The sequence below is a fragment of the Pithys albifrons genome, chromosome 10 (assembly GCF_047495875.1).
Source record: "Pithys albifrons albifrons isolate INPA30051 chromosome 10, PitAlb_v1, whole genome shotgun sequence".
In the NCBI taxonomy this organism is placed as follows: Eukaryota; Metazoa; Chordata; class Aves; order Passeriformes; family Thamnophilidae; genus Pithys; species Pithys albifrons.
In genome coordinates, this window is record NC_092467.1 from 21,301,819 (window position 1) to 21,326,806 (window position 24,988).

Below are 24,988 nucleotides of genomic sequence, written 5' to 3' on the forward strand. Positions count from 1 at the left end.
ATGGCTATATTTACAACAGAAAAAGGTCTGCACCCAAATCATCCAAGTGGATGTATTAATGATTATCAGAAACGAAACTGTTCTATGCAGAGGACCAAATACAGTATTTTTCACACTGTTTACCCACCTCCAGTGTTCAAGACAAGAATGTGTGGGACACACAATACCTGTCACCACTGTTCCCCACATTGCTGCATCCACTGGTTAAGGAGAACACAGCTTTGAAAAGTCATTTTTATAAGAATGCAAAGTATGCTGTTACTGAACCAATCAAAACAGCACTAACATGCAATATTTTCCATCTGAGACAGACAATACTAGCTAGCCAAGGGGTACTGGAACTTGTAATTTTTTTTTCCTTGCTGCTATTCCCCATCACACAGTAGAAAACTCAGGCTTATCTCAAGAGTACAAAATGCAACTACTAACATTAAGCAGTTTCTCTTTCATCTCACTTTTGACACAGCATTATAGTATTAGTATCTAAAAATTTTCTAGTAAATATCAAAGTTAACTCACCTTCAGCAGGAAAACAGTGTCTGTTCAAGGAGTAAATACTTCCCTCAATATAATGCAACAAGACTTAATTGCAGGTCATTGTTTGCTAAAGTGAAAGACCAGTTTTGTTATTGTTAATGGTGACAGGTTGCAGAAGTTTAAATTGAAAGCATCTGGGTTGTCTTTAGGAAGAAACAAAAGTCACAACAGGTGTAGTAAATTCCCTTGGGATTTGCACTTTTCCCAGGACCCAAGTGTTGAGAATTAAATCTCATGTCAAACTATGCTGTAACTCAGTGGAGTGCTGTGTTACCAAGAACATCCTGGAGTAGTGTATTGGCAACAAGGTACATCCAAAAGGTCCCAACATCTTGTTCTAAAGGATCACCATGGCTACAGGACTGGTACATATTGCCATTTCTGAAATTGTTCCTAACATATCAAGCTAAACCAATAAAAACACTTCCATGCAGGTATCTGGAAATAAGCACACACAGTAGACACTTTGTCTTAAGAATCAGATCTAAAAGGCCTCGAACCTTGCTCTCTATCTCTGTATCCAGGTAACAAACTACAGATATTTGCATAATCCCTATGATGAGCAACTGGTTACTGATGGTTTCTTTGCTTCAGCACATTTATTGAGCCCAGGCTACGACCTCATTTTGGGATAATGTGCTCCCTTATATAGTCTGCCATTGCTTAAGATCCCAATTACATTAAAATATTCTCCCACCCTGAGGATTTCTTTGGTCATTAGTCAGAAATGAGATTCACTTTCTTCCCACCAGAGCACTTATTGCCCCAGCATGCTCTGGAGGCACTAATTACTGTCAGCAGTAAATAGGCAGCTCATGACTGCTCACATCGTTACCCAGCCTCTAAAGAGATATCAGCACATTGCTAAGCAGACTGTCCTTTGCTCCCTGCCTGGGCTATACTCAGATGTGAAGTCATCCCACTTATTTCTTCATAAACTCATATTCCATAAAATATATAACTAATCATACAACACAGCACGTTTCTGTCTCTCCCATGAGATGAAATACAATAATAATCCAATCCCTTTCAGTGGTAACAGATCCTTGGGTGACCATATCCTGAGCTGTCTCTGCAGGTTCTCACATCACTGATCAAGACAAAAGATTAAGAGCAAAACTCACATTTTTGCAGAATTTATAGTGTATGTGAAACATATTGGCAGGTATTTGGATAAGAATGCTTTCAACCACTCCATTTTTATTTGCATTTTCTGAGCATGGGTCATTAGAACTTGACCTTTTCAGCCTCACCAACTGCCCTGGGCTGCTCATATGACAGCAAAGTGTACACACACTGGCACCTCCTGAATTCTTGCTGGCCTCTTCTGCCTTCACAACTGACAGCACACGTGGGAATGACAGTGGCTGGCTTGAATCCAGCATGAGAGTTTTTGTTGTAAGGATTATCTTTAAAAACTTTGGATCTCTATTGTTACACAAAAATACCACAACTCTCGGGATACAGTTTGGTAACTTTAATGAGGCTTTACAATTTACATTCAGTATGTATTAGTACACAAAATATAAGAAATCACATATACATATAAACTTTTGTTTGTTTTACAAGTCAACCAGAATTGAACTACACAAGTTACATTTATTCACATAACAAAATGGAACATTGTCGAGCTTCATTCACCGATCAAATATCTCAACAATTTACAAACCAGTATTTTTTTGCAGCTGCTAAAACAGCAATCTTCCACAAAGAACAAATAATTTATGTCAACAGATACACTGACATCACATCCTACGAAATGAAAAAGCCAAACTGAGCACTGACAATGCTTCCAGATTTCAGCAGAACCCACGTGAAGCAATAGTGCGAAACTTATACCAGCATCAAATCTGCACGGCTTATCAGCCCTATGGCTGAGAAAGTAAATCACCTACAGAAATTCTTTAGGGTAAATTAAGCCATTTCATTACAGGGTTATTTAACCCATTTATTTTTCAACTTTTTTAAAACAAAAAGGAAAGAGCTTAAAAACAAAAAATATTGAAATATTTAAACCTTTTGGGTTTTTGTTTTCTGACAAACTATTCTCACATACAACATGAATTTGTACTTTGGGAATAGTTTTGGTCCCTCAGAATGTCTTCTTGGTGAATCTGTTTTTAACTACTTTGTTCAAATGTAACAACACTTCACTAATGTAGTTATTTGAAGTAAAGTATGTAAAAATAACACAAACCTTTCTCTCTTAAAACAATATACCACTCATTTTTTGCTTCTGAAGAGCTTACAGTCACAAAAAACAAAGCTTCTTTTAGCAGCATTAAAGGTGAAGGGCCTTCTGTGTGGAGTCCTGGAAACCTTCTGGTACCTTCAAATATACTGAATGCCCTCGGCTCTTCACAGACCCTGCGAAAACTGAGCATTTGGTTTGCTTTCACAAACAAACTCATGTTCCCAAAGCAGTTCCCTGAAGAGGTGTTCATTTGGTCACACACATTTTCACAAGACACATGTGACCTTTTACAAATGAAGCAGATGTACCACATAAGGATTTCAGTATATGCAGGGAACATCTCAGAATCATCCTTCAGTTCTGGGAAGGAGCAGAAAGCCTATTTTTACAGACTATCCACTGTTTTATGCCTGTTAGCTTCAACAAAATTTGGTGAAAGGACTAAAAACTCACTGATAAATCTGAAAATTTAACTAAGCCTGCTGAGGTGATCTGCTTCTGTGCTCCCATGGGGAACCTTAGGTTTTGTCAGTGAGCTGAAAGGAACTTTTATATTGAAGTTTGCAGCTCTCCCAAAAATTCATGGAACAGTAAATAATTAAGAAGTCAAGTCAATGAACCAAGCAAAATGGATCATTTCATAAACTAGGCATAAGCAAAATGTCATATATATACAACTGGTAAATTCAATGCTTAGAAGCAAAGAATACCCTTATGGAAAGGGTGCTGGACTTTATTCTAGAAAGCAGTGACTCCACAAAGGATTTGGGGTTATCTCTGGTAGGTAAAATCAACCCCTTTTAAAAAATACCTTTGAGATCACTTTTGCAGTTGCATCCATGCTTAAGATGGCTGCAAAGGTAATGGGTTTGGTGGGGAGTACTATAAGTACACTGTTCACTTTAGTACCTGGAAGGGAGAAATATGGATGATTTATCACTCCACTGCCACTTTTGGACAGGGTGTATTCTAAAGGGAATTAAAACATTCAAGGGCATCTTTTGGCGTAGCAATATCAAACCGGTAAGCAGCAATAGCAAACCACTCACAATTTGAAATAAATGCCAAACCACTGAGCCTTGGAATTCCCTTCAAGGTATTGCCCATGTTATGAGCGTTGCCTCTATTGTCTCTTCACAGACTATGTTAAACTTCATTGTCCCACCGAGCTGAGCGGCTGCAGGTTTATCTGTTTGGAACTTGGTGACTCAGATATTGCTGCAACCTTCAAAGAATTCTTGATAGAGCTGAGTTCCCACATGTGTAAGTTTACGATGTGCACACCGCAACATCCCCTTGTGATCTTGTACAGGTTTTTAAGCACAGCCTTCCGGAGAAGAATGTACACCCAGGGATCCAAAATCTGATTCCATGTGGCCATTCGGAGAGCAAAAAGTATCGTTTCACAGGTCTCCTTTGAACGGCTCTCATTAATCCCAATTCTGGCCATTGTCACCTGAAAATGGAATGTTTTAAAATTACACATCAAAAAATACACCAAGAGAGCATATAAATTACCTGAAAATGGAATATTTTAAAATTATACATCAAAAATACACTAATAGAGCATGTAAATGAGTGAACTCATTTCTACATCTTCACACCTTCACAGCATCAATGTATCCCAATTACAATGTAAATACTTTCAGGCATGTAACATTTATCATCCTAGATACATGTGTCTCTGCTGAATTACTTCTGCTTAACTTTGAGCAGATGATGGCAACCAGCCAGGTAATACCCTCCAAAACCAGGGGTTGATTTGAGCAAGAAATAAAAACCTAATCCAGAATCTGATCTAACAAAGCATGCCAAGACTGTTCCCGGGATGAGTTTTTTCAAGGACAGAGGCCACTGGTAGGTCAGAACAATTTTATGAAAAGTATTTATTTTTTCATATTTTCCTAATCAAAGGTTGCATAAGGAATACAGCAGCTTGATTTTAGCAAGAATATTCATATTTTTTTAAGCTGCAACAGAGCATAATTTATTGACACCAGAGGATTTAGAGATTTGTAGAAAAATTTAGGCCATGGTGACAAAAACCACCAGTACCCCTTCTCTTGTCACTGGAGGGTTTCATTCACCTCTGAAGGTGTTGCACTTGGACAGACCTACACAAAGCAAGAACATGGGTTTCATTCACCTCTGGAGGTGCTACACATGGACAGACCTAGACCAGCAACTCTACCAGAACCAACAGTTTCACATGGTGGAGGCATCTTCCAGAATGGCTCATCAGGACTGCATCTGACAGAGAATACCCAAGAGCTACACCAGCCCAAAAAGCTTTGGTTGGCCTCCCCGGCCTGCAGAGCAATGACCGAGGCTGTGAGACACCCTAGTGAAGCTCAGGCTGCTGGGGCTCCTGCCCTGCAGAGACCTCCTTTACAGGCTGCCTGCCACTGAGGGTCTGTAACCTGAGTTCCTCTGTGAGGAAAGCCTGATCTGCAAAGCCAGGAATCTGCCATAAGATGGTAAATTATCTCTCTCTGTTATTAATGTTAACAGCACATGAAGACTTTTTTGGTAGAAAGATGAAACACGGTGAGGCTTTCAGTTCCAAAGCCTTTAAAGCTATAGTTATTTAACAAAGAAACAGGGTATTTTACAACTGATGCTATGGGTACACTGATTTATTGGGCAATGAGAGTTTAGGTCAGTCTGTCCAAGTGCAGAGAGCTGTACTTTCAAAAAGATACATTAAAAAAAAACAACAAAGAAAACCCAAAGATTAATGATGACTGAAGAGAGAAAACTGAAGCTCAATACTCTCACAAACCCACATCTGAGTATAAACTTGAGTGGAACAAAGTGAATTCATAAAAGGACACTGAACTTGCTTGATTAAGCATTTGATTGACCAGTTCTGTATGGCATCTATGGGAGCAGCAAAGAAATCCTCTAGGAAAATTGCTAAGGAAGCTGGTAGGACTGGCAGAAGCACAGCTGGGAACCAGTACAAGAAGAAATGTCTGAGCACCAAGCCAACACAAACACAAGCCAATTCCCTGAATCTGCTTTTCACCCCACAACCACTGGGCACATTCCTCTCTGACATCAGCAGCCAATCCAAACTTGAACAATTCCTTTGACTTATGCATGGGATGTTTTTTCAGGGCAGTCTACATTTTATTTATTAGAGGTCTAATACCACAAGCCAAACTCAGAATATTCCTTACTCATGCAAGTACGACTGGACAGCAAATTACAGCTCAGGAGAGTTCATAGATCAGTGTCCTTATCCCATACAGCATATGCCTGACTTAATCCAGACATATGGCTTCCTCATCTGCTTCTTGATGTACTGCAAAATTCATTTGTTGTTCCTCTCTAGCATTCTGTAGTTAATAAATGACAAAACCAATGCAATATCATGCACAAAAAAAGAAGCCATAGGTGTTGCCATCAAGGAAAAGTAGCTCCACACAGATTTTGTAAATCGTATTATTTTCTCACATGTTACCTGGCAAACTTGTGAGATTCCTTTCCACTGAGAAGTAATCACCTCTGAATGAACCTATTAATTTGCTGTTCAGCTTGCTGGACCAACATGAAGTATCTCTGCTTTGAGTATGGATTTACATTAAATAAATCAGAACAAGGAAAACTGGTACATAATTTATGGATTCTCACACTTGGAGAAGCTTCATCCAGAGCATTCAAGTTAACTATTCTGAACACTGGACATACAAAAAATAATACATCTCAACTCACACTGAGCAAGTAGAACTTATGTACATAGACACATGCTTAAGCAATGAAGCTGTGAATCCTTGTATTTGAAATAATAAAATCTAGATTACCTACTAATTTTGTTTCATAAAATAAAAATGTTATAGTCATTTTATTTACATTATTTGAGAGTATTATGCAGAAATTTAAAAATATTTTGTTTCTTTTATCACTAATAGAAAATAATATCCCAGCTATTGGAGGTTCTGAAGGCAGAGATTTCCAAATAGAAAAGGACTAAGACAGAGAATCGCATTCCAGCCCCAAGAATGAGCATTTTTATCCTTATACACCTGTGGCAGAGCAGCAAGACATGTTACCATCACACTGTCTCTGAGTATGAAGTGACAGAGCTTCTCACTTCCCAAAGAGACTGCACTGTACTGGAGGCGCTTTCATGTCTTCTGAGAAAACACATTACAAAACTGCAAGCAACTGAAACCAACTGCACCAACAGTGCAAAGAGGAGACTGTGTCCTGTAGCTTTTCTAAAATCATCTGCTGATTTCCAGAACAAGATCCTAAATGCCAGCTGAAGAGGGGCAGAATGAAGTCAGTATAAATTATTATTTGTATTACATTTTCATAGTCAATTGGTTTATTTATATTTAAAGTCTTGAAATACAAAAGTCAGTTTGAAACCACAAATTATAAAAGGAATAATAAGCTACCAGCATTTTAATAAAGGATTTCACTGAGGCAAAACATGCAGACAGTCTGTATTTGCTCCCTGGGCACAAGAAACTTGTGTCAATGAAACTGGCTCAAGTCATCAGGTCAGAGACTGCAAACAGAGCTTGCTGCAGTGCTGAGGGGACCTCGAGAGCAGGACCATTTCTGTAGGCACAGAAATGGTAATTCCTTTCTTTTCATTTGGCTAATAACTAGCTGAAGTCAGGAAGTCAGGAAATCAATTCAAAGACTTTTTTCCTTCCCTGTAGATCCATCAGGTTACTATGATGAAGGAAATCTGTTCTCTGTAGCCAGCAGTACACAAATGGGGAATTGGGAAGAGACAATGCAGTTGCATCGTCTCTAATTGTCTTTGGTCTCCACAACTTAAGTTAATATTCATGCAGATTCATCAGTATGACTCAAAAAATGAATCTCCAGCTGGTAAATAATAAATGTAACTCATGACATTTTCTAACCTATTTAGAAATCTAAGAATCCAAGTAGCACTTTGCTGATTTACACAATGTTTACATGAACACAGCTGTGGCATATCTCCCTGGTTTGCAAAAAAAAAAAAAAAAAAAAGAGAAAGTATCACATGATCTAACAATTCAAATGTTCTTTAGAAAAGTAACTATAAAGGCATAACTGGAAAAGCATTTTTTAAACCAAGCATTTCTGCTTGTAAGATATAAAGTTACTCTGCCTCATATTAGTCCTTACTGGTTTAAGGAAAGATCTGAGAATTCCCTGTCCCTAAAAATAAAGAGAAATCAAATTTATGTCAAGAAGGACTTGACACAATTAAATAAACTTCTCCATAGTTCTTGTCCAATTTTAAGCTTCACTAAAACCAAGGTTAACTTTGCAAGATCCAGGAAGTCTGCTGGAAAATTTTTTAAAACATTTTGAAATTGTTGACATCTTCAATTTTGCACCTAGCAGCACCAGAGAACTGCCATTTCCCTTAAGGACAAAGCTCTGTGCAACAAACTGAAAAAAAATGCTCCAAAGCTTCACACCACTCTCCAATCACAAACAGCAGTAATTTAATTTCCCCTCCAATTGGATCTACACGAGAACAACTAATAGGCTAAATGGCTGTGCTGCTGAGTCACATTCCTGTTAGAACTCAAGGACAGCCAGTCAAAACAAGTAGCAAACTTTACAGCTAGTTAGGAAATAAGACAAAAATGCTACTTTGATGCCTTTCAGCACATAGGCTTTCAATCCAGGTTCTATCCTTGACTGCAGGAAACTGGATAAAAAACAGTGACCAAGAGATTAACATGGAAAGCAGAATAGACAAACATCGGAAATTCTCATCCTCTGCAGCTCAGCCTTCAGACTCCACCACCCAGTGGGAACCTTTCAGACCCTCCCATACCTCTTCCTCTTCCTTTGGATTTCCTTAAAAGCAGTTCTGAAGATTTCCATGAATGGAAGTCCATGGATTTTTCACTATTTGCAGAGTATTTATATTTTGTCAGTAATGCCTATATGGAACCCAGAGGTGCAAATACCCTTCTAAATCACACAGGACTCAAGGCAGAACTTTACTGATTATGTCCCACTCCATGGAAAAAAAAATGAGTACTTGTTTTGAATTTCCAGAAGTTTTTGGAACTTTCATTATTCATGCCACAAAAGAAGCTGCAGTCTGCTAACAGGCAAGAGATCATACAAGATGACACTTTGTAGTACTCTATAAATACAAACTTTAAAAAAAAAGCTTGCAAAATAGGAGAAAGAACTAAAAATTTATCAGTCTTCACATTTTATGTACCATTTTATATTTCCTAAGAATAGCTATTAGAAAAGAAATAGCAAATTGCCTGTATCATTGTTATACAGATATTGCAGTATATAAACCACGCATTTGTTGCAGCAAAGTTGAGTAGGATTCATTCTATTTTTTATGTGACTCTGTAAGTCAGTTTGAAAACAAGGGCTTCCAAGAAATATGCAATGCACTACTTCTGCTATCAAGATGTTAGTACACACACTGTTCTACTTATGCCACATAATGTTTTTTATGTTCTTGATCTGAAACATGTTTTCTCCCTAATGTTTTCCTTTCCCTTTCTAAAAGAAAAACATGAACCACATCTTCAGCTTTTATATACCAGATGATCATTTAGCCTAGCAATTAAATTTTAACTGAGCACAGTGATTTTATTAAAAATGTCAAATTAAAAAGGAATTGTAGACAAAAAAATACATGAGCAAGTTTTCCACCACATTATAAAGTTCAGAGGGTACTGTTAACAGCATATGTAGTAATTCTTTGTGGAAAGTTTTGCAGGATCAGCTCTTGAGATGCAGCAGTAGAAATAAGGGAATCTCCTTTTCTCTCATACATACTTTTGTGAAAAAGTAGTAATATCACTAAAAATTAAGAGTGGATGCACTGGCTCACTATTCAGTTGGGAAAAAATCTATCTAACTACCAAAATCAAGTTCTAGTTCAAAACAGCTAAATCAAGGATAGTTATTACCTGCCATGATACACATCCTTGAAGATGCAAGTTTGCTTATTATCCTGTAAAAAGCACCTAGTCTGACAAAGACCTTTCTCCTGGCAGGATCAAGGTCTCTCTCAGAAAAAAAGACTCCAAACAGAACCCAAATGAGAAGCTGACAGAAAAGATTTGAAATACCAGAGGTAGCTGAGATTGTCAAATTATGTTATAGAAGTTTATTTAAGCTCCGTGTGCTCTGCATTTGCTCCCCTTAAAATGGAGTTGCACAAACCTGAAGCTATTGTAGCAGCATGTATGTGACACTGGAGCCATGACATTGAGTTTAGGCTCTATGGGTGTTTGCCACCCAGCAGTTCAGCTCCATCCTCACCAAGGCCATTCAGCTCTTCTAAGCTCCCTGGTCTTCTCAAGCAGGCTCAGGTCTACAGAGGACTCACAGTCTATTGCACTCCATTACTGTGCCAGTAGAGTCAAGTGTGACATTTTCATCATCTGTGTTTATACAGTTCTATGTAAAATATTTATGCATGACAAGACATGTTCTGAACAAACATTTGGAAACATCTTGAAATGAGTTTTTTCTGTACACAAGAATTTGTCAAAATTACTGAAAAAAATGTGAAGTGCCACAACATTATACTCACTGTTCTTAATTTATCAATTGCCTTTGGCATTATCATGCTCTATAAAAGGCAGGAATGCAATTATGAAGTAGAGCCTTATAAACAGAAGGTGTCAGGAGGTTTGTGCATAAATTTGCAAACATTAACTGAAGGTGAAGTTTTTATTCTCTGTCAACTTTCCCCTTAGATACTAGCTATTTGCATCTGTTTTGCAATAGCATAAATTCAGGTTGGGCTTGAATGAAGCATTCCAGGTCACCTCTCTCTGTTTCTCCTGAATAATCCAAATATTCCTCTCTTGTATTGACAGTCTTTTTTTGTTATTTCCTTTCCTCCCTGTCAAAATTAGAAATACTTTGCTTCAACTAGCTGGCAACGTAATTACTCTCACAGCTTAATTGATAACTCATTTGAATGGAAAGCATTGTGGATATGGGTAGAAAAGATTCTAGCACTGCAAGCAGTAGATGATTCACTTCATAATGAAAAGGCATACCTTCCACACCAAAGTCAAATAAACAGCCTGTTTTCTGAGCTACATGTTTTACAGTTGCAAGAAATCCTGCTTCCATAGTGTGAGGAATGTATCCCTGCCAAAGAACAAGGCCTGTATCAAAAAATATCTTGCATAAAAAAATTAATTTTATAGATAAAATGAAATATTCTTTACCCTTCAGTGCTGGGAGAGAAACTTTACAGGACAACTGTAAGGAACTGAAAACAACAGAGTATTTCTAATACTGTATAATAAGGACTATCCTTAAGTATTTAGTGATGCAAGGAATATACACATTTGGGATCCACTTATTCTTCCATTAGGGTCAGTTCAGTAAAGCTTCAAATCCTGGAAATGACCTATTATTTCTCTTTTGTTGCTTTGCTTTTCCAGGTTTTCACACTGATTTGGAAAAAAAAATGGATTTTTTTAATGGTTAAATAAATATTCTAAGTTATTTAGGAGCAACAGAACTTCTCTCGTTAATAGCCTATAAGTACCTGACGAAAGAATCACAACACATAATATTGGGGAGAAAGGGAACTGTCTGAAGGCAGAAAAAAGAGACAATATATAAACAACATGGAAGAAAGAGGATCTGCAAAGGTACATAACTACAGAATAAATCAAGCATTTAATTACTGTTGTGTGCAAGATCAAATTAACAACTTAGAGGTGAACTGTCCTTTCAAACATCACTATGTTCACACTGCTTCATTAGTAAACTTACCCTTCATTGTATTTACATGTCTAAAGAGAGATAAAACAATAGATTCGGCAACCAGAGGCAAATCTTCTGTCTTTCAGTGCAAGAAAATGTTCTACAGCAAATATGGGATCTGACAGTTCTTAACTGGCCATTCTTTAAAATTCTCTCTGATGTGTTATTTTTGTCTAAGAATCCCAGAGTTAGGGTGAACTCTTTAAGGGTTCCTTGGACAGGTAACTCCCTGATTTCAGAGGAATGTCACATACTCCGTGGCTTTCTGGGCAAGTCCCACCAATCCAGAGATATCCACACATATTAGAAGGGTTAAAAGAAAGGAGGGAAGAATTTCACAGTGAGTCAGTCATCATATATAGTGGCCTCTTCACCTCTTCTAGGGTTCGGGAATGAAGATGGCTTTGATGTGTGATCAAACCTGCAAGATCTCTATTAACAACGGGATTAAAAAAGTAAAGAACCTACTCTATTTTCTACCAAAGGAGTCAGACGTTCAGTTTAAGTATCGGAGAAACGATGGTATTCATTATATGGGTGTAGGAGGGAAAAAAAGAGGTATGTTCAGTTGTAATTGTATCTTATGTATGTTTATATTTATCATGTATGCAACATACACAGTGGAGGAAATAGGAAATCTTTTGAATATCACAGAATATCATAAAATCATTAAGGTTGGAAAAGACCTCTAAAATCATCAAGTCCAACCATTAACCCAGCACCACTGTGTTCACCACTAAACCATAAGCCCAAGTGCCACATCCACATGCCTTCTGAGCACTTCCAAGGATGGTGATTCCAGCACTTCCCTGGGATGCTTATTCCAACGCCTGACCACCCTTGCAATGAAGAAATGTTTCCCTAATTTCTAATCTAATATAAATCTCCCTTGGTGCTCTTGTCCTTGTTGAAGATGGATTGGAGTCATAGTCACTTAATGACTTGGTGTTACCTGATTTGCAGTGTTTGAAAATCTGGCTGGAGTCAAAGGAAGACTTGATATGTTGCATTCATGTTATTTTTTTTAAATTACCTTTGTTAAAGTGACTTGTTCTTTATATCACTCTGGAGAAGTAAACAAAGAAGCTACGAGCAGAAATATCAAGGCTAATGAATTAGCAATATATTTACCAAGTTGGAATATATAATTTACAATTACTTTTTTCTTTAATGTTGACAAACAAATTGAAAGGGGCTACTTGGCAGCTGGACCATGTTTTAGATGGAGGATGGAAGAGAAAAATCAAGTCTCCATTTAAGAGTGATTTACTTCTCAGAACTTCTGCAAATGCATGCTCCTGGTAAAATGCAGATTCAATTTTATTTCCAATTCAGTAATGAACTGTAAATCCTAAAGCAAATTGTTGCCAATTGCGTGGCTCCTTCCTACCTTCCTGCTTCACCTTCTCTTTTTCCATGCAGTGAAGCAGATGGGAACACAGCCAGTCATGTCTGTCCCAGCACAAGAGCTTTGTCCCCACGTACTCACATCCTGACATTGGTCATAACACTGGTGACAAAGTTACTCTTGATCAGATTCACTACATCCTTCTCATCCTACCTTAAGCCTGTCACTTTGAGATGGCTGTGCAGCCCATGCTCAGCCAGCTCACCCAGGGCTCAAGACTCCTGTGAGGCAGCTCACAGGTCCAGGACAGAAAAAGGGGCACCAGCTGAAGATCAGTCATGAATTTCCAATTCTCCAATGACAAAGTAATCTATGGTTTCCGTGACTTTAGTACTGAGGCCTAACTGTCTTTAAAACCTCAATTCAGGACATCCCTTACACAAAGGTTCATCTTCAGCCTTCTTTGGGGAATCATGCAGCAGCACAGCTCTCATGCCACTCAAACGTGCCCTTCAGCACACAGCTCTGAAGGGGGTCTTCACCAAACAGAGGAGAGCCAAGAGCAAGCTTATGAGCTGCTGTCCACTCCCTGCTCTGTCTGGAGCAGGTAAGTGCAATCCATCAGCAACAGACAGCACATTACCTACAATGCAGCTTCAGTTCATTCTGCCGCTCATTATTTCGCCTCATCCAATATGAGAATGAATCCAAAAGAATGAGTCTCAATTACTAAAAGTTTACCCTAACTCCTGGTGTAAACCCTTTCTGCATCTTCTGCTGTCTGACCACTGCTGTTTCTGAAAGCACATACAGAGAACCCAAGACAGGACAATGCTCCTGCACTGCCAGGAGCACAGGGAACAGACACCCTCCATCCTCAGGGAGAGTGCAACCCAAACTCAGCAATTCCTCTCAGACATTAACAAATTGTACAGTATTACTGAGACAACTAACTTCTACTAGAAAGCATTTATAAATATCATGCCATACTTAAGATTGTGAATTAACACAAGTATCTCTCAGAATATATTAACGTGTATCACACCCTGATGTCTGTCATTAAACCTGGAAAGGATGAAGGACTTTCTGGAGCTGTTCCATGTGAGTGTATTTGTCTCTGAGACTTCTCAGCAACAACTTTACCATATTTAAGTGTTTAGATAGTCAGGAAAGAGAGCTTTCCTAAAATAACTATCCAAAAATGGTTATGCTGTGTATGAAATTTTCCAAAGATGGTTATGCAGTGTATGGTATTTTCAAGTAAGAAAGGCCTGAATAAGTGTAATATCTGGGAAATAGGATAAATTCTCTTATACTAAGAAATGGAATGTATGTCAGACTGACTTACTTTTAATATCAAGCACAGAATCCAAAAACTTTACCAACTGAGTAAATAAGGAGAGGTTATGAATGGCAAATTTATTTGAGTGAAGTTTTAAGAATTTAATTTTTCAGATGGTAACTTCAAAATTGAAAAAATAAAAAACAGAAGTTTCTGTGAAAGTCACTGACATCTATTTGTAACAATTTATGTGTTTCAATTTATAGACCTTCATGGTTTAATTTGGTATATATCATCTAAATTTAAAAATCAAGAAACAAGAAATGAAAGAAAAACAGAATGTTATTTTGAAAATGCCATGTTCTCCCATGACTCAAAATCTGCCTTCCCTACTTTTACTCTCCAAAACAATCTTATTGTATTCTGATAGCACTGCACTTTCAGAAAAGGTTTTACGTAAGTTTTTCCAAACAGCACAAGTAAACATAGATAACAAAAACTATATTTATGCTTCCCCAAAAGCCTCGGTAAAGGGCAATCTGTCAATCTCAGCCCTTCTTCCTTCCCTTGTTCATATCATCACCACTGTCTGTTTCTTCTCCAGCACTTCTTTCCTGTTGAGAGAATATTTAAATGCTTGGCTCCCTGACTTCTGTGAGAGGGAGGTAAACATGTATTACGAATATAGCCACAATTAATACAAAGTTTCTAAGCACTCTATGATAAACTACACTCTAGCTGACATTTATAAACATTTTTTTAAATGATTCATATTTCTCAGAAAGGATAAGGCCTGTAAGAGAACTCTACATATTGTAAAAGAGGAAAGCAGACCAATTCTGAACACCTGGCGGGTATCCTCTTAATCTCATTCCATTTCTCATCTAACCTGGTGGAAACCTGCCAGCCTTTTAAGAATCTTAAATAAAAGAAAGATCTCTACAACCAATACTAAAAAAGGCATGAACATCTTATCCAAGGGTTTCTAGTATCATAGAAACACATCTGAATAAGTGCATTGAATTTTTACATGCAGCTTATTAAACTCTGTTACTCTCTCTGTAAAACCCTGCAAATTCTTTCCATGGAGTAATTTCATGAGGACATACAAAAGCACACTCAAATTGCATGAGTTGCTGATTAAACCTTACTCCATGGCAAACTAAGCTGGAAAGACACTTCTGTTTTTAGACTAACAAAAATTTCAATCCAAATGAGTTTTCTCTTAAATCCTAAAATGAGTTATTTATTTCAAAACACCTTTCGACACATAATATTAGCAATGACACTAACCTTTTAGCAATTTAATCCTGAGTATCAGATTCAGAGGAACTCAAGCAGGAACATTAATTGAACTTGCACAGTGTTAATGGATGTATTAGGAAACTCAGCAAGCAATCAAATGACCATGATAGGACGGAGAGCGAGAGCCCTTTCTCTAGTGTAGCTCAAAAGACAAGCAAACTCAAGATTTTTCTTTTCAGAAGAACCCAGTGAGCATTTTATTCACCCAAACTGCCACTCCTGATCTCTTCTGACACAAAAAGGTCTGGAAGACAAATAACTACCTACAGTCAACAATAACCAGGTACCGTATCGATGCTTTGGACTAGAAATAAAGAGGTGTACCTAGCAGGCCTGCTGCTATGAAAAGGTTTTCATTTCCCTGCAAAAACTGGTCCATTTAATAAAACCATTGTGGCAGCAGTGTGCTCCTGAGATGGGCTTGCATCTGTCCTCAGAGATGCAATGACAGCGTCAAGTACTGCCACAGCAGACCTGCCAAAGGTAGGGCATGAAGCATCACCCAGACCCAACCGAAAACATCTCCTGCCAACACATCCCATCTTTGTATGGTGTCAACAGACAACCATTTTAGCAAGAATGCAATGACAAAAGCCAGCACAAGCAGAGTAGTTATCATTGGTTATCTTCTTTAAAATCTGAATCTTGAAAAAAAGGACAGACAAAGTGTGGTTTTTTTCTCTCTGAAAGTTTACAATAGCATTCAAACTGCAAGGTTAGCTAACATAGAATCATAGAATCGATTGGGTTGGAAAAGACCTCCACGATCATCGAGTCCAACCCTTGGCCCAACTCTAGTCCACTTACTAGATCATGGCACTCAGCGCCACGTCCAATCTGCGTTTAAAAATCTCTAGGGATGGTGAATCTACCACCTCTCTGGGCAGCCCATTCCAATGCTTGATTATTTTCTCTGTAAAGAATTTTTTTCTGATCTCCAACTTAAATTTCCCCTGGCAGAGCTTGAGCCCGTGCCCCCTTGTCCTATTGCTGAGTACCTGGGAGAAGAGACGAGCCCCCACCTGGCTATAACTTCCCTTCAGGTAGTTATAGACAGTGAAGAGGTCACCTCTGAGCCTCCTCTTCTCCAGGCTAAACATATTTAAGAGTATCTCCTTCTTCAGTCTTCAGAAACATATGACTGGAAAGTGAAAGCCTAATTTATTCCTTTTCAAAAGAAAAGATTGCTCTCCCTGTTGACAGCTCCTGTGCAGGCACCACAAACTCACAGAGGCTGCAGTTTTGACTAATAATGCGTAAGATGAGAACACAGTTCTGCAGAGCAGCCACCAGTGAGATCTGGGGGGCTGTGCTGAACAGGCAACAAGGGCCTCACTGCCAGAGCATGGGCCTCCATCCTGGGACATCTTTTGGCTTCTCAGCTGCACTTTCTGATTATGAAAAATCACCATTCACAAAAGCACAACAGATAAATTTTTAAGTAACTCTTCTGTTGTAGGGACAATACAACCAGCAATATTTGAAGGTATACAAACAGTATTAATAAAGGAACAAGTTTTATGCCCAACAACATGATGCCTGTTGCACATATGGTAACATAACGGGAATTTAAACTGCTGGCTTATTAAACAAGACAGAAAACAAGAATTGAGAGAGGGATTTCAACAGTAACATGGTAAAATGTCTCTATGCATGTGTATACATGGCTACACATGCATAAACACTCACTGAGATGCCCAGAGGATTGCCTTGTACATCAAAACACCTTACACTATAAGCAACTAGAACTTAGTGAAAAACCTGCAACAAACTGACCTCCTTTGGCACATACCTCCTATGAGCCTGTCTCCACACCCAAAATACCTGGTGGAGCAACTAGGGTAGGATGGGGCAAGGGTATTCCAACAAGAGCCTCCTTGTTAGTACACACCTGCCCTTCTCATCAGCTCCAGAAGCATGTTTGCTGCGAAGATCACTCCAATCAGCTTCAGCAGCTTCTGGGTTGAAGTGATTCAGTAAATTGTAAACTGAAAACAGCCCCAGGTGCAAGAAAAGCAGCCATCAAGTTGCATTGCATGAGACAATCCAAGGACAAGAAGTCAGAGCAAATTCAAAGACACAGCATAACAAACTGGAAAGCGGAGAGATTACATGAGAAGGGAGTGATAAAAATTAAGATAAGTAAAAAAAGCAACTGAATAAGAGTTAATTCAATCACATGAAATAAACAGCTGAGCTCTTTCCAAACAACAACAACAAAAAAAAAAAAACAGAGTGGCTATTTTCTGCACTATAGGGGAGGCAAAACTGGAATGAAATGATCAGATAACTGCATGGAAAAAGATCTTAACAAGAATTATTTGAATGTAAAAGTATTTTTCTCATGCTAAGACTGTGTTCCACACATTAAAGACATTAGAAATTTCTCCATATCACAATTTGTTCCTATCCCTCTGAAATAAATCTCTCCTGTCCATAATTACAGGCATTTCTCTTTGCTACTCCAAAAACAAAATTTAAAATATGCTTATCCCTTGAGCCGTACAGAATATGACGTACTGAAGTCAGAGTTTGCTCATACAAACACAGCTTCAAAACCAAGCTGTTTCATGACAGGCCAGATGTCAAGTCACAGCCAAAAAACAGCTTTATATAACAATCTATTTCATCAGAGGTGCCTGTCACAAAATGCTCCAGCCCAACTATTTGCTTTGAGAATCCAACCCCAAAGAACCAAATTTATCCAGCAATTCACAAACTACTAGGAAAGGCTAAGGCTCTAGTAAGGATAAGAAAAGGTAACACTGCGCAGAGAAGTTGATGGTACTATCTTCAGAACATATTTACCTGGAAATTTCCCAACAAAAAGCAAAATTATTTGGACTGTCAGAACAAATGTGCCTCTGCAAATCATGGATTATACATTATTGTAAAACTCAGGAATTTCACTTGTGCCTTTTCTTTTTGCGAATTCCCTCCCTCTCTAAATTCCTCAAAAAGATATCAATGTTCCCCCATTCTGACGAAGTAGGGAGTACCCTTCATTCTCATATTTCATTAAGGAAAGTTACCCTCACAGCGGCAGAAAACTTTAAAAAGTGGCTCATTTTTGAAAAACAGATGAGATGATCTTCAAGAAAGAAATCAAAAGGGAAAAAAAATCAGAAGAAAGTCCCTGTCCAACAGCTCCAGGCAGAGCTCCACATGGCACATATCATGGGCTCTGCTTCTGAAAAATGTGACAGATCTCCAGTAATCTTAAGATAGAAGTGGTATTTGATTATAATACTATATATCATTATATATAACATTAAGTGTTAGCTATTCATGCATTTACATGCACATCAAGGAATCAAAACAACTTTACTACCACTGAGCAGATGTAGAAGTCGCCTTCAGTTCCACACCAGACACCATAAAGGATGATCCAGGGTCTTGGGACTCTAATGACATCTAAAAGTGATTTTATCACAAGACAGTGACAAGGTCTGAATACTAACTCCACTTGGAAAAAAATCCATGAAATGCAATTAAATTAAAATCTAATAGTGGAGTAAATCTGTAGTTGGATTACAGTCCTGGAGAGACTAGACTATGGTAGCCATGCACATATATCAATGGGCGTAACACCAGACTAGATTGAAAACAAAAGGAAAATAAACACAGCAAACCCCCACATCAGATGGGGAATCACACAATGAATCCAAACCCTTGTATCTGCAAACCACATGTAGCATAAACTGCATTGCCTTCCTCCACTTTCTCTTCCAAAGGTTTGTTTAGTTTCTAATTGCTTTGGTTTACATCAAGGCAATTGACTCTCACAAACATTTTGTTCGTATACCCTTTCAGAAGAGAACATAGCTAAAATTCACAATTCAAAGACTAACACTGACTTCTAGATTCAGCTTTGAGAAAAAAAAATTAAAGAAGCAAATGATTGAAGAACAAGCATGTATTTGGGTCCTTTTCCAGATAATTCCACCGATGAACACCTGCTCGTATTTATGTCCAGAAATACTTATTTTGGTATATGCTTTTTATATTATAGAATGTAAACCATTAATTTTGCAAATTAAAAGCCCTGAGAGGTTTCCAATATATCAGATAAGTAGGTTTGAATCAGAAATTCATTATAGAACATATATCTTGATAAACTCTGCATCACTTTAATGTAGCACTTGAGCTGTACAAAGCTTTATTCCACTGCAGCCCAAAAAATCTTGCTACATTAACACCACACTTTTGATTCTGTTTGTATTCAGTAAACAGAATGCTATCAAAACACAGCCTGGGTAATTCAGTTAATTAACTGACATAAACTAGGATCCTAAGAGCTAAGAAAGAAAATACCTACAAAGGATGCCAAGCCATTGCATTTCCCAGACTACTGAACTCTCTCTGGCTAAAACACTTCCTTAACACTTTGCTTCGAGAACTAAATCCTACCTTACGCTAACTTTTTTTAACTCTTCCTTTCTCACATAAATTTGTCCATATTGCAGAACTATTTTTCATGCTGCCAAGGTTATTATGGCACTAGTTTGGCTCATCTGATTTCAAAGTAGCCCCAGAAGCAAAGCATCACAAGCCCATCACACACACAGAGGACCTGCAGATTTTCCACCCAATGAACCAGAATTTCTTGCATACCACCCCCCTCTGCAATAGAGTCTCAAAAACTGCTAAGTACAAAATTAAGCAAGAAGTCACTCACTGGCCTGAATCCTCAGCTGATGCAAACACCAAACTGTGAAAAGGCTCTGAAAAAAAATTCCTCCTGGACTAATAACTCATCTTCAACTACAACTTAGATGAAGTTAAATGCTCTAACAAAAGTAGTGCTGTGATTTCATAAGATTATCAAGATTTTTTAAATTATTATTTTATATATATTTAATGTATGTCAGAATTAATAAAAATTGAAAGGTATAAAAAAATTACCAACACTGAAAAAAACTCCACAGTACTTGCAATTTAGGGTTCCTTCATATGTTGAATAAATGAAGCACCTCTTTTGAATTAAAACAGTTTATTGTTCTTCTGACACCTAAGGGTTTTTAAAACCCAAATTAACTCCTACTTTTCAGACCAACTATTTTATCTGAAAAAAAAATGTCACCAGAGGATAATGCTGCTTTTTCATGGAACATAAAGTCACCATTTGAGTCGCTCTTCTTAAAAATGACTCTGTGGCTCGTCCCAGACAAACTTCAGGAGGTGTCTGAAGTAACTGAAGTTCACTACAATATTTGCTATACTGCTCTGACAACTTTATGCTCTCTACACTACAGCCACAACACTGACAGAAGCTAACCTAAATTTGAACTATATTGCAGAGCAAGACTAGAAAAACTCTGTGATTTGAATGAAAGTTTTGTGCATTTCAGTGATGCAGACATTTATATCCAGACTTCCTCCTTGAAGTCTGAGATATTGGCTTAATTAAATGCTACCTGTCAGATACACCCAGCTGCTGCAGCAAGGCTAGTACCAGTATTTGAGGATAGTATCTGATTTAGAACTAACTCAGGTGACTTCATACTCTACAATAGGCAGTGAATAGATGAGATATAGCTGGATCTGAGACAGATCTCAGATTTACATGTCTGTATTTGTAAGTTCAAACCAAAATTGCTCTTCATTTGTATCACTGAAAAACTATGGGACCTTGTTTCTAGAAAAGAAATTATGATTTCACATGGCTTATAATTTCAACTCTCTGACTAGAGCAAAAAAAATTAATCTTCTCAGGACAGGTTTACTACACTAAAAGAGAGTCACAGCTAATATTAGCTTTATAACGCCATCATACAACAGGAGTTGTCAAATTCTTTCCCATATCACAATCCCACTTCCTTTGGCCCTGCTCACTGACAGAGCACACACTAACATGAGCAGCACTCATCGCTTTGGAAGAACCACAGAGTGACAGCAGGCAGTCCAAAGTCACAGCTAAATTACTGGTTGAGAAAGCACACAAACTGAAAAAACCAGCTTTGCTAGTCCTCTGGCCAGATTACAAACCCAGCTTGCTTAGGTCTAAACCAAATGATGTTTTAACCCACTGCCAACCACTGTTTCTCAACATGACTCTAAAGCAAAGCCCTTAACACCCTGTTAATGGACTGGAGGATTTTAAAGACCTTAACTGTTACCTGCCCTAACACAGTTCACAAGGGGCAGTAAACTGTGATAATAACAAAGAAACAGATTGCCATAAATAAAGAAGTTATATGAACCACAGTACAGACTAAAAAGACTTCTGACTCCAAGATTTCACTGAATTTTGGACAAGCTCAGCATTTGTTCTGATTTACTCTAGCCACCATTCTGCTACCACTGTCTGCTTCACAGCACTGGAAGTACAGTCCTCACAGTTCCTATATATTTAGCTTACTCAATGTACTTTGTTTATGCTCAGAAGTGGAGAATAAGTACCATATTTTTATAGATGCATAGGTACAGACATTATGCGTAATAGGCTATAAAATTAATATCATTGAGCAAATGGAGCTATTATTGCACCTAGAGCACTTTAAAACCTGGAGATAAAAAAGTATAACTTTTATACAGTGATGAGCATTAAACACTGGCAAACACATTAGGCTCTTACCAGGAATGGACTCCAGCAAATGCAAGAAACACACATAATAGCCAAGAGCTGAATGATCATTTCAAAATGATGAGATCTGCCTTGTCTTTGTTGACTTTTAAATTTGACTCTTAAGAGGGTAATTCCTGTGACAGCATTGCACAGGAATGAAATAGCAAGGGCCAGTAACCCCAGGCAAGAAAAAAGTAAGAGATAAAATCTGTCTTCCCAGTCCTCAACATGTTCTGTTTTATAGAAGCACCAGGTCCTCGATGCTTGAATTTGGTAGGCTCTAAACCTAAGAATAGGTAGCAAAGCTATAAGAACAGCAAACAGACATACCATAGTCAACATCATTTTCACATGTCTAGAAGTCATTTTTGTAGAATGAAATATTGGCTTAGTGACTCCAATGCACCGTTCAACAGCCATCACACTGCCCAGGAAGAGTGGGCACAGACCAAAGAAAACCATGCAGATGCCAAAAACACTGCAAAGAATGTTGTACTGGTTAAATCGAATCCAGTTTTTGTCCGATGCATACACAAACACTGCAATGGCTCCATTGATGAGGTGGCCGAAGAGGTCTGTGACAACCAAACCACTGGCAAGAAGCAAAAAGGAGGCTTTCGATTTCTGTCTAAATCTCTGGTATGCCTTCATGAGAATTGCTATTGCAAGGCTGTTGGACAAAATTCCCACCGTCATGAAGGTTATTGAAAAAAAAACTGAAATTTTTTTATCCATGTGGCAGGTTGTGTTTTTCAAGACTCCAAATCCAGCCAGCCCTGGTGATTTTGAACTGTTCATGGTTAGGAAAGAAGTGCAGTCCTCAAAGCATTTCAGCAGTCTTGCAATCAAAAGGCATCTGCAATATTAAAAACAAATATACACAACACTGTAAAAGGCATGCCACTGTACAAATAGCATTTGAAGCAGAAATTCCATACTATTAGTCTGTGGTACAAATCTAATTTTCCGGTTTTCTGAGTGATATGATATGGTATCACATTTTAAGTGCATCAGTCACAGGCTAAAACAATTATCTGCATGCATTATACAATGCATATAAAGCCTACAGGATCTTTTCAGTCTCTGCCTGTGTAAGATACACAAAATAACATATAAAATACCTAGTGCTCATGTACATTCAGTAAGAGAAACCATGCAAACCATTCGGGTGGGCCAATTACGTTAAACAAACATTTTTGCTACATACTCCTAGAATGACAGTATTTATCAGCCCAGTCACAGTAAAAAGTTAAATGCTCAAATGGAACATTTTGAGATTATAATCACACTCCATTTCTCTTCTTACTGTTTACACATTTATTTTCAAAACAATGTCCTAACATCTTCCAAACAATTCTCCTCTCACGATTTGTTTCAAAGCTTTAACCTAACCAACACTGAAGCCTTCGACTTCCCAGTGCCCTCGCTGAAGCACAAACTTGGTTTTTAGACGCTTCCTAATTCAGAAACCCATTCCGCAAGTTGCTTTACACGTTATCTCCCATCTCTACTCCCAGGACATTTCTGCTGGCAAAAATTTCCCAGGCAGAAAAAAAAAAAGGTAAGGGTGGGGGATGACTAAAAAGAAAAACTAAAAAAAAAGAGGAAGAAGAGGGAAAAAACAAGCAGGCGTTAATAACCCTTACAAACTGCCGCTGAAGTATCTCGGTTACATCGGGAACAGGGCACACGGGAGAGCCAAGGGCATCTCTGCCATTTGGGAGTGCTCGCCCGGCAAACTCCCGGCAAACTGCTCAGACGGAGCCCCTCCACCGCACCGCACCGCACCGCACCGCACCGCACCTCCCTTCCCACCGCCCCACGTCGCCGCGCCGAGCCCGACCCTCGGCGGGCACTCAACAGCAGCCCCTTCGCCGCCCCGCGCACCCTCAAGCGCTGCCGCCGCCGGGGGCGGGGCGAGCCCGCCTCGCCGGGCACAAGTGCCGTAGTACCGGCCCGACCCGCCCGCAGCGGCCCCGCTGCTCCTTCCCTACCCCGGTCCCGGCCCGTCGCCGCTCAGCTCCGCGGCGCGTTCGGACGCGGGGGGCGCAGCGCGGTGCTCCTCCGGCCGCGCTGCCCCCGCTCCCCGCCCGTCCGGCGCCGCCCGCCCTCCCTCCGCCTCCCCACCCGGCCTCCCGGCCGCCCTCCCCGCCCGCCGCCCCCGGCCCGGCTCCGTCCCGGTGCCGCGTCGCTGCCCGCCCGTGTCCCCACCAGGGCCGTGGCTCCCGTGGCGCGGCACACGCACCGCGCACCTGCCCCGTGCCCAGCCACGCTGCGGGGCAGCCTCGGGCCGGCGCTGTCCCGCCAAGGTGGAGCCCCCGCGCTCAGGCTTCCCCGCTGCGGCAGCGCGGAGCGGTGCGCGGAGAGCGGAGCCTCCCCCTCGCTGTGCCCGCGGGCAGAGGTGTCTCCGGCAAGGAAAGCCAGGTTGCCGTGTCACTGCACGGCGACAGGAGACGGGGCCGCCCCAGTCCGGCAGGGCGAGCTCCTGCCCATCATACTTCAGTCACTGCAGTAGCAACTCATAGGACAGCCAAGGGGCCACATCTGTCCCCAGCCGCAGCCTCATCTCTTCTTCACTTTCCACGTGCTTCTTTCCAACTACCTTCTTCATCAGCACGCAGGGAGTGCGGGAACGGGTAGCCTTCAGGAATAGGGTTAGGGATGTGGCTGGACACATCACTAGACGCACACCCCTTGCACCTGCCAGGTCTCACAGAGCTAACAGTGCTCCTTGGATCGTTTCTCCACTGGAGAAATTCAATGAGAACACATATAGACGATGAATAATACTAAGGATAAGGCTGGAGATTCAAATGTTTTTCCCTTATCATCATGTACTTATCCTGTTACAACTTGAAGTTGTTATAGATAACTTCTAAGTTATTTCATCCATCAATGTACAGGACTACCAGAGAGGCCTGAATAGGAATTTTTATTGAGAATTCCCCTATAAAATTAAGTTAAAATATATAATCAAGGTCAAATGCAAAACCCAGTTGTAAAGTATTACCAATATATTGT

At 39.4% G+C, this 24,988-nt stretch overlaps 1 protein-coding gene across 7 annotated transcripts; it reads right to left on the bottom strand.

Annotated features, from left to right (window-relative positions):
• Positions 1–2,005: 2,005 nt before the first annotated feature.
• On the bottom strand, positions 2,006–24,341 carry PTGFR (prostaglandin F receptor). Of its 7 annotated transcripts, none has more exons than XM_071565642.1 (3): positions 24,213–24,341; positions 21,977–22,823; positions 2,006–4,187 (listed from the first exon to the last, which is right to left on the bottom strand). In XM_071565642.1, the coding sequence occupies exons 2-3, from the start codon at positions 22,763–22,765 to the stop codon at positions 3,885–3,887; spliced, it is 1,092 nt and encodes a 363-aa protein (XP_071421743.1). In that variant the 5' UTR covers positions 22,766–22,823; positions 24,213–24,341; the 3' UTR covers positions 2,006–3,884. The 7 variants fall into 7 exon arrangements, with proteins under 7 accessions (XP_071421743.1, XP_071421739.1, XP_071421744.1 ...); XM_071565638.1 differs by having other exon boundaries at positions 24,179–24,341; XM_071565643.1 differs by lacking the exon at positions 24,213–24,341 and adding an exon at positions 23,962–24,060 and having other exon boundaries at positions 22,298–22,823.
• Between the last annotated feature and the right edge of the window lie 647 nt (positions 24,342–24,988).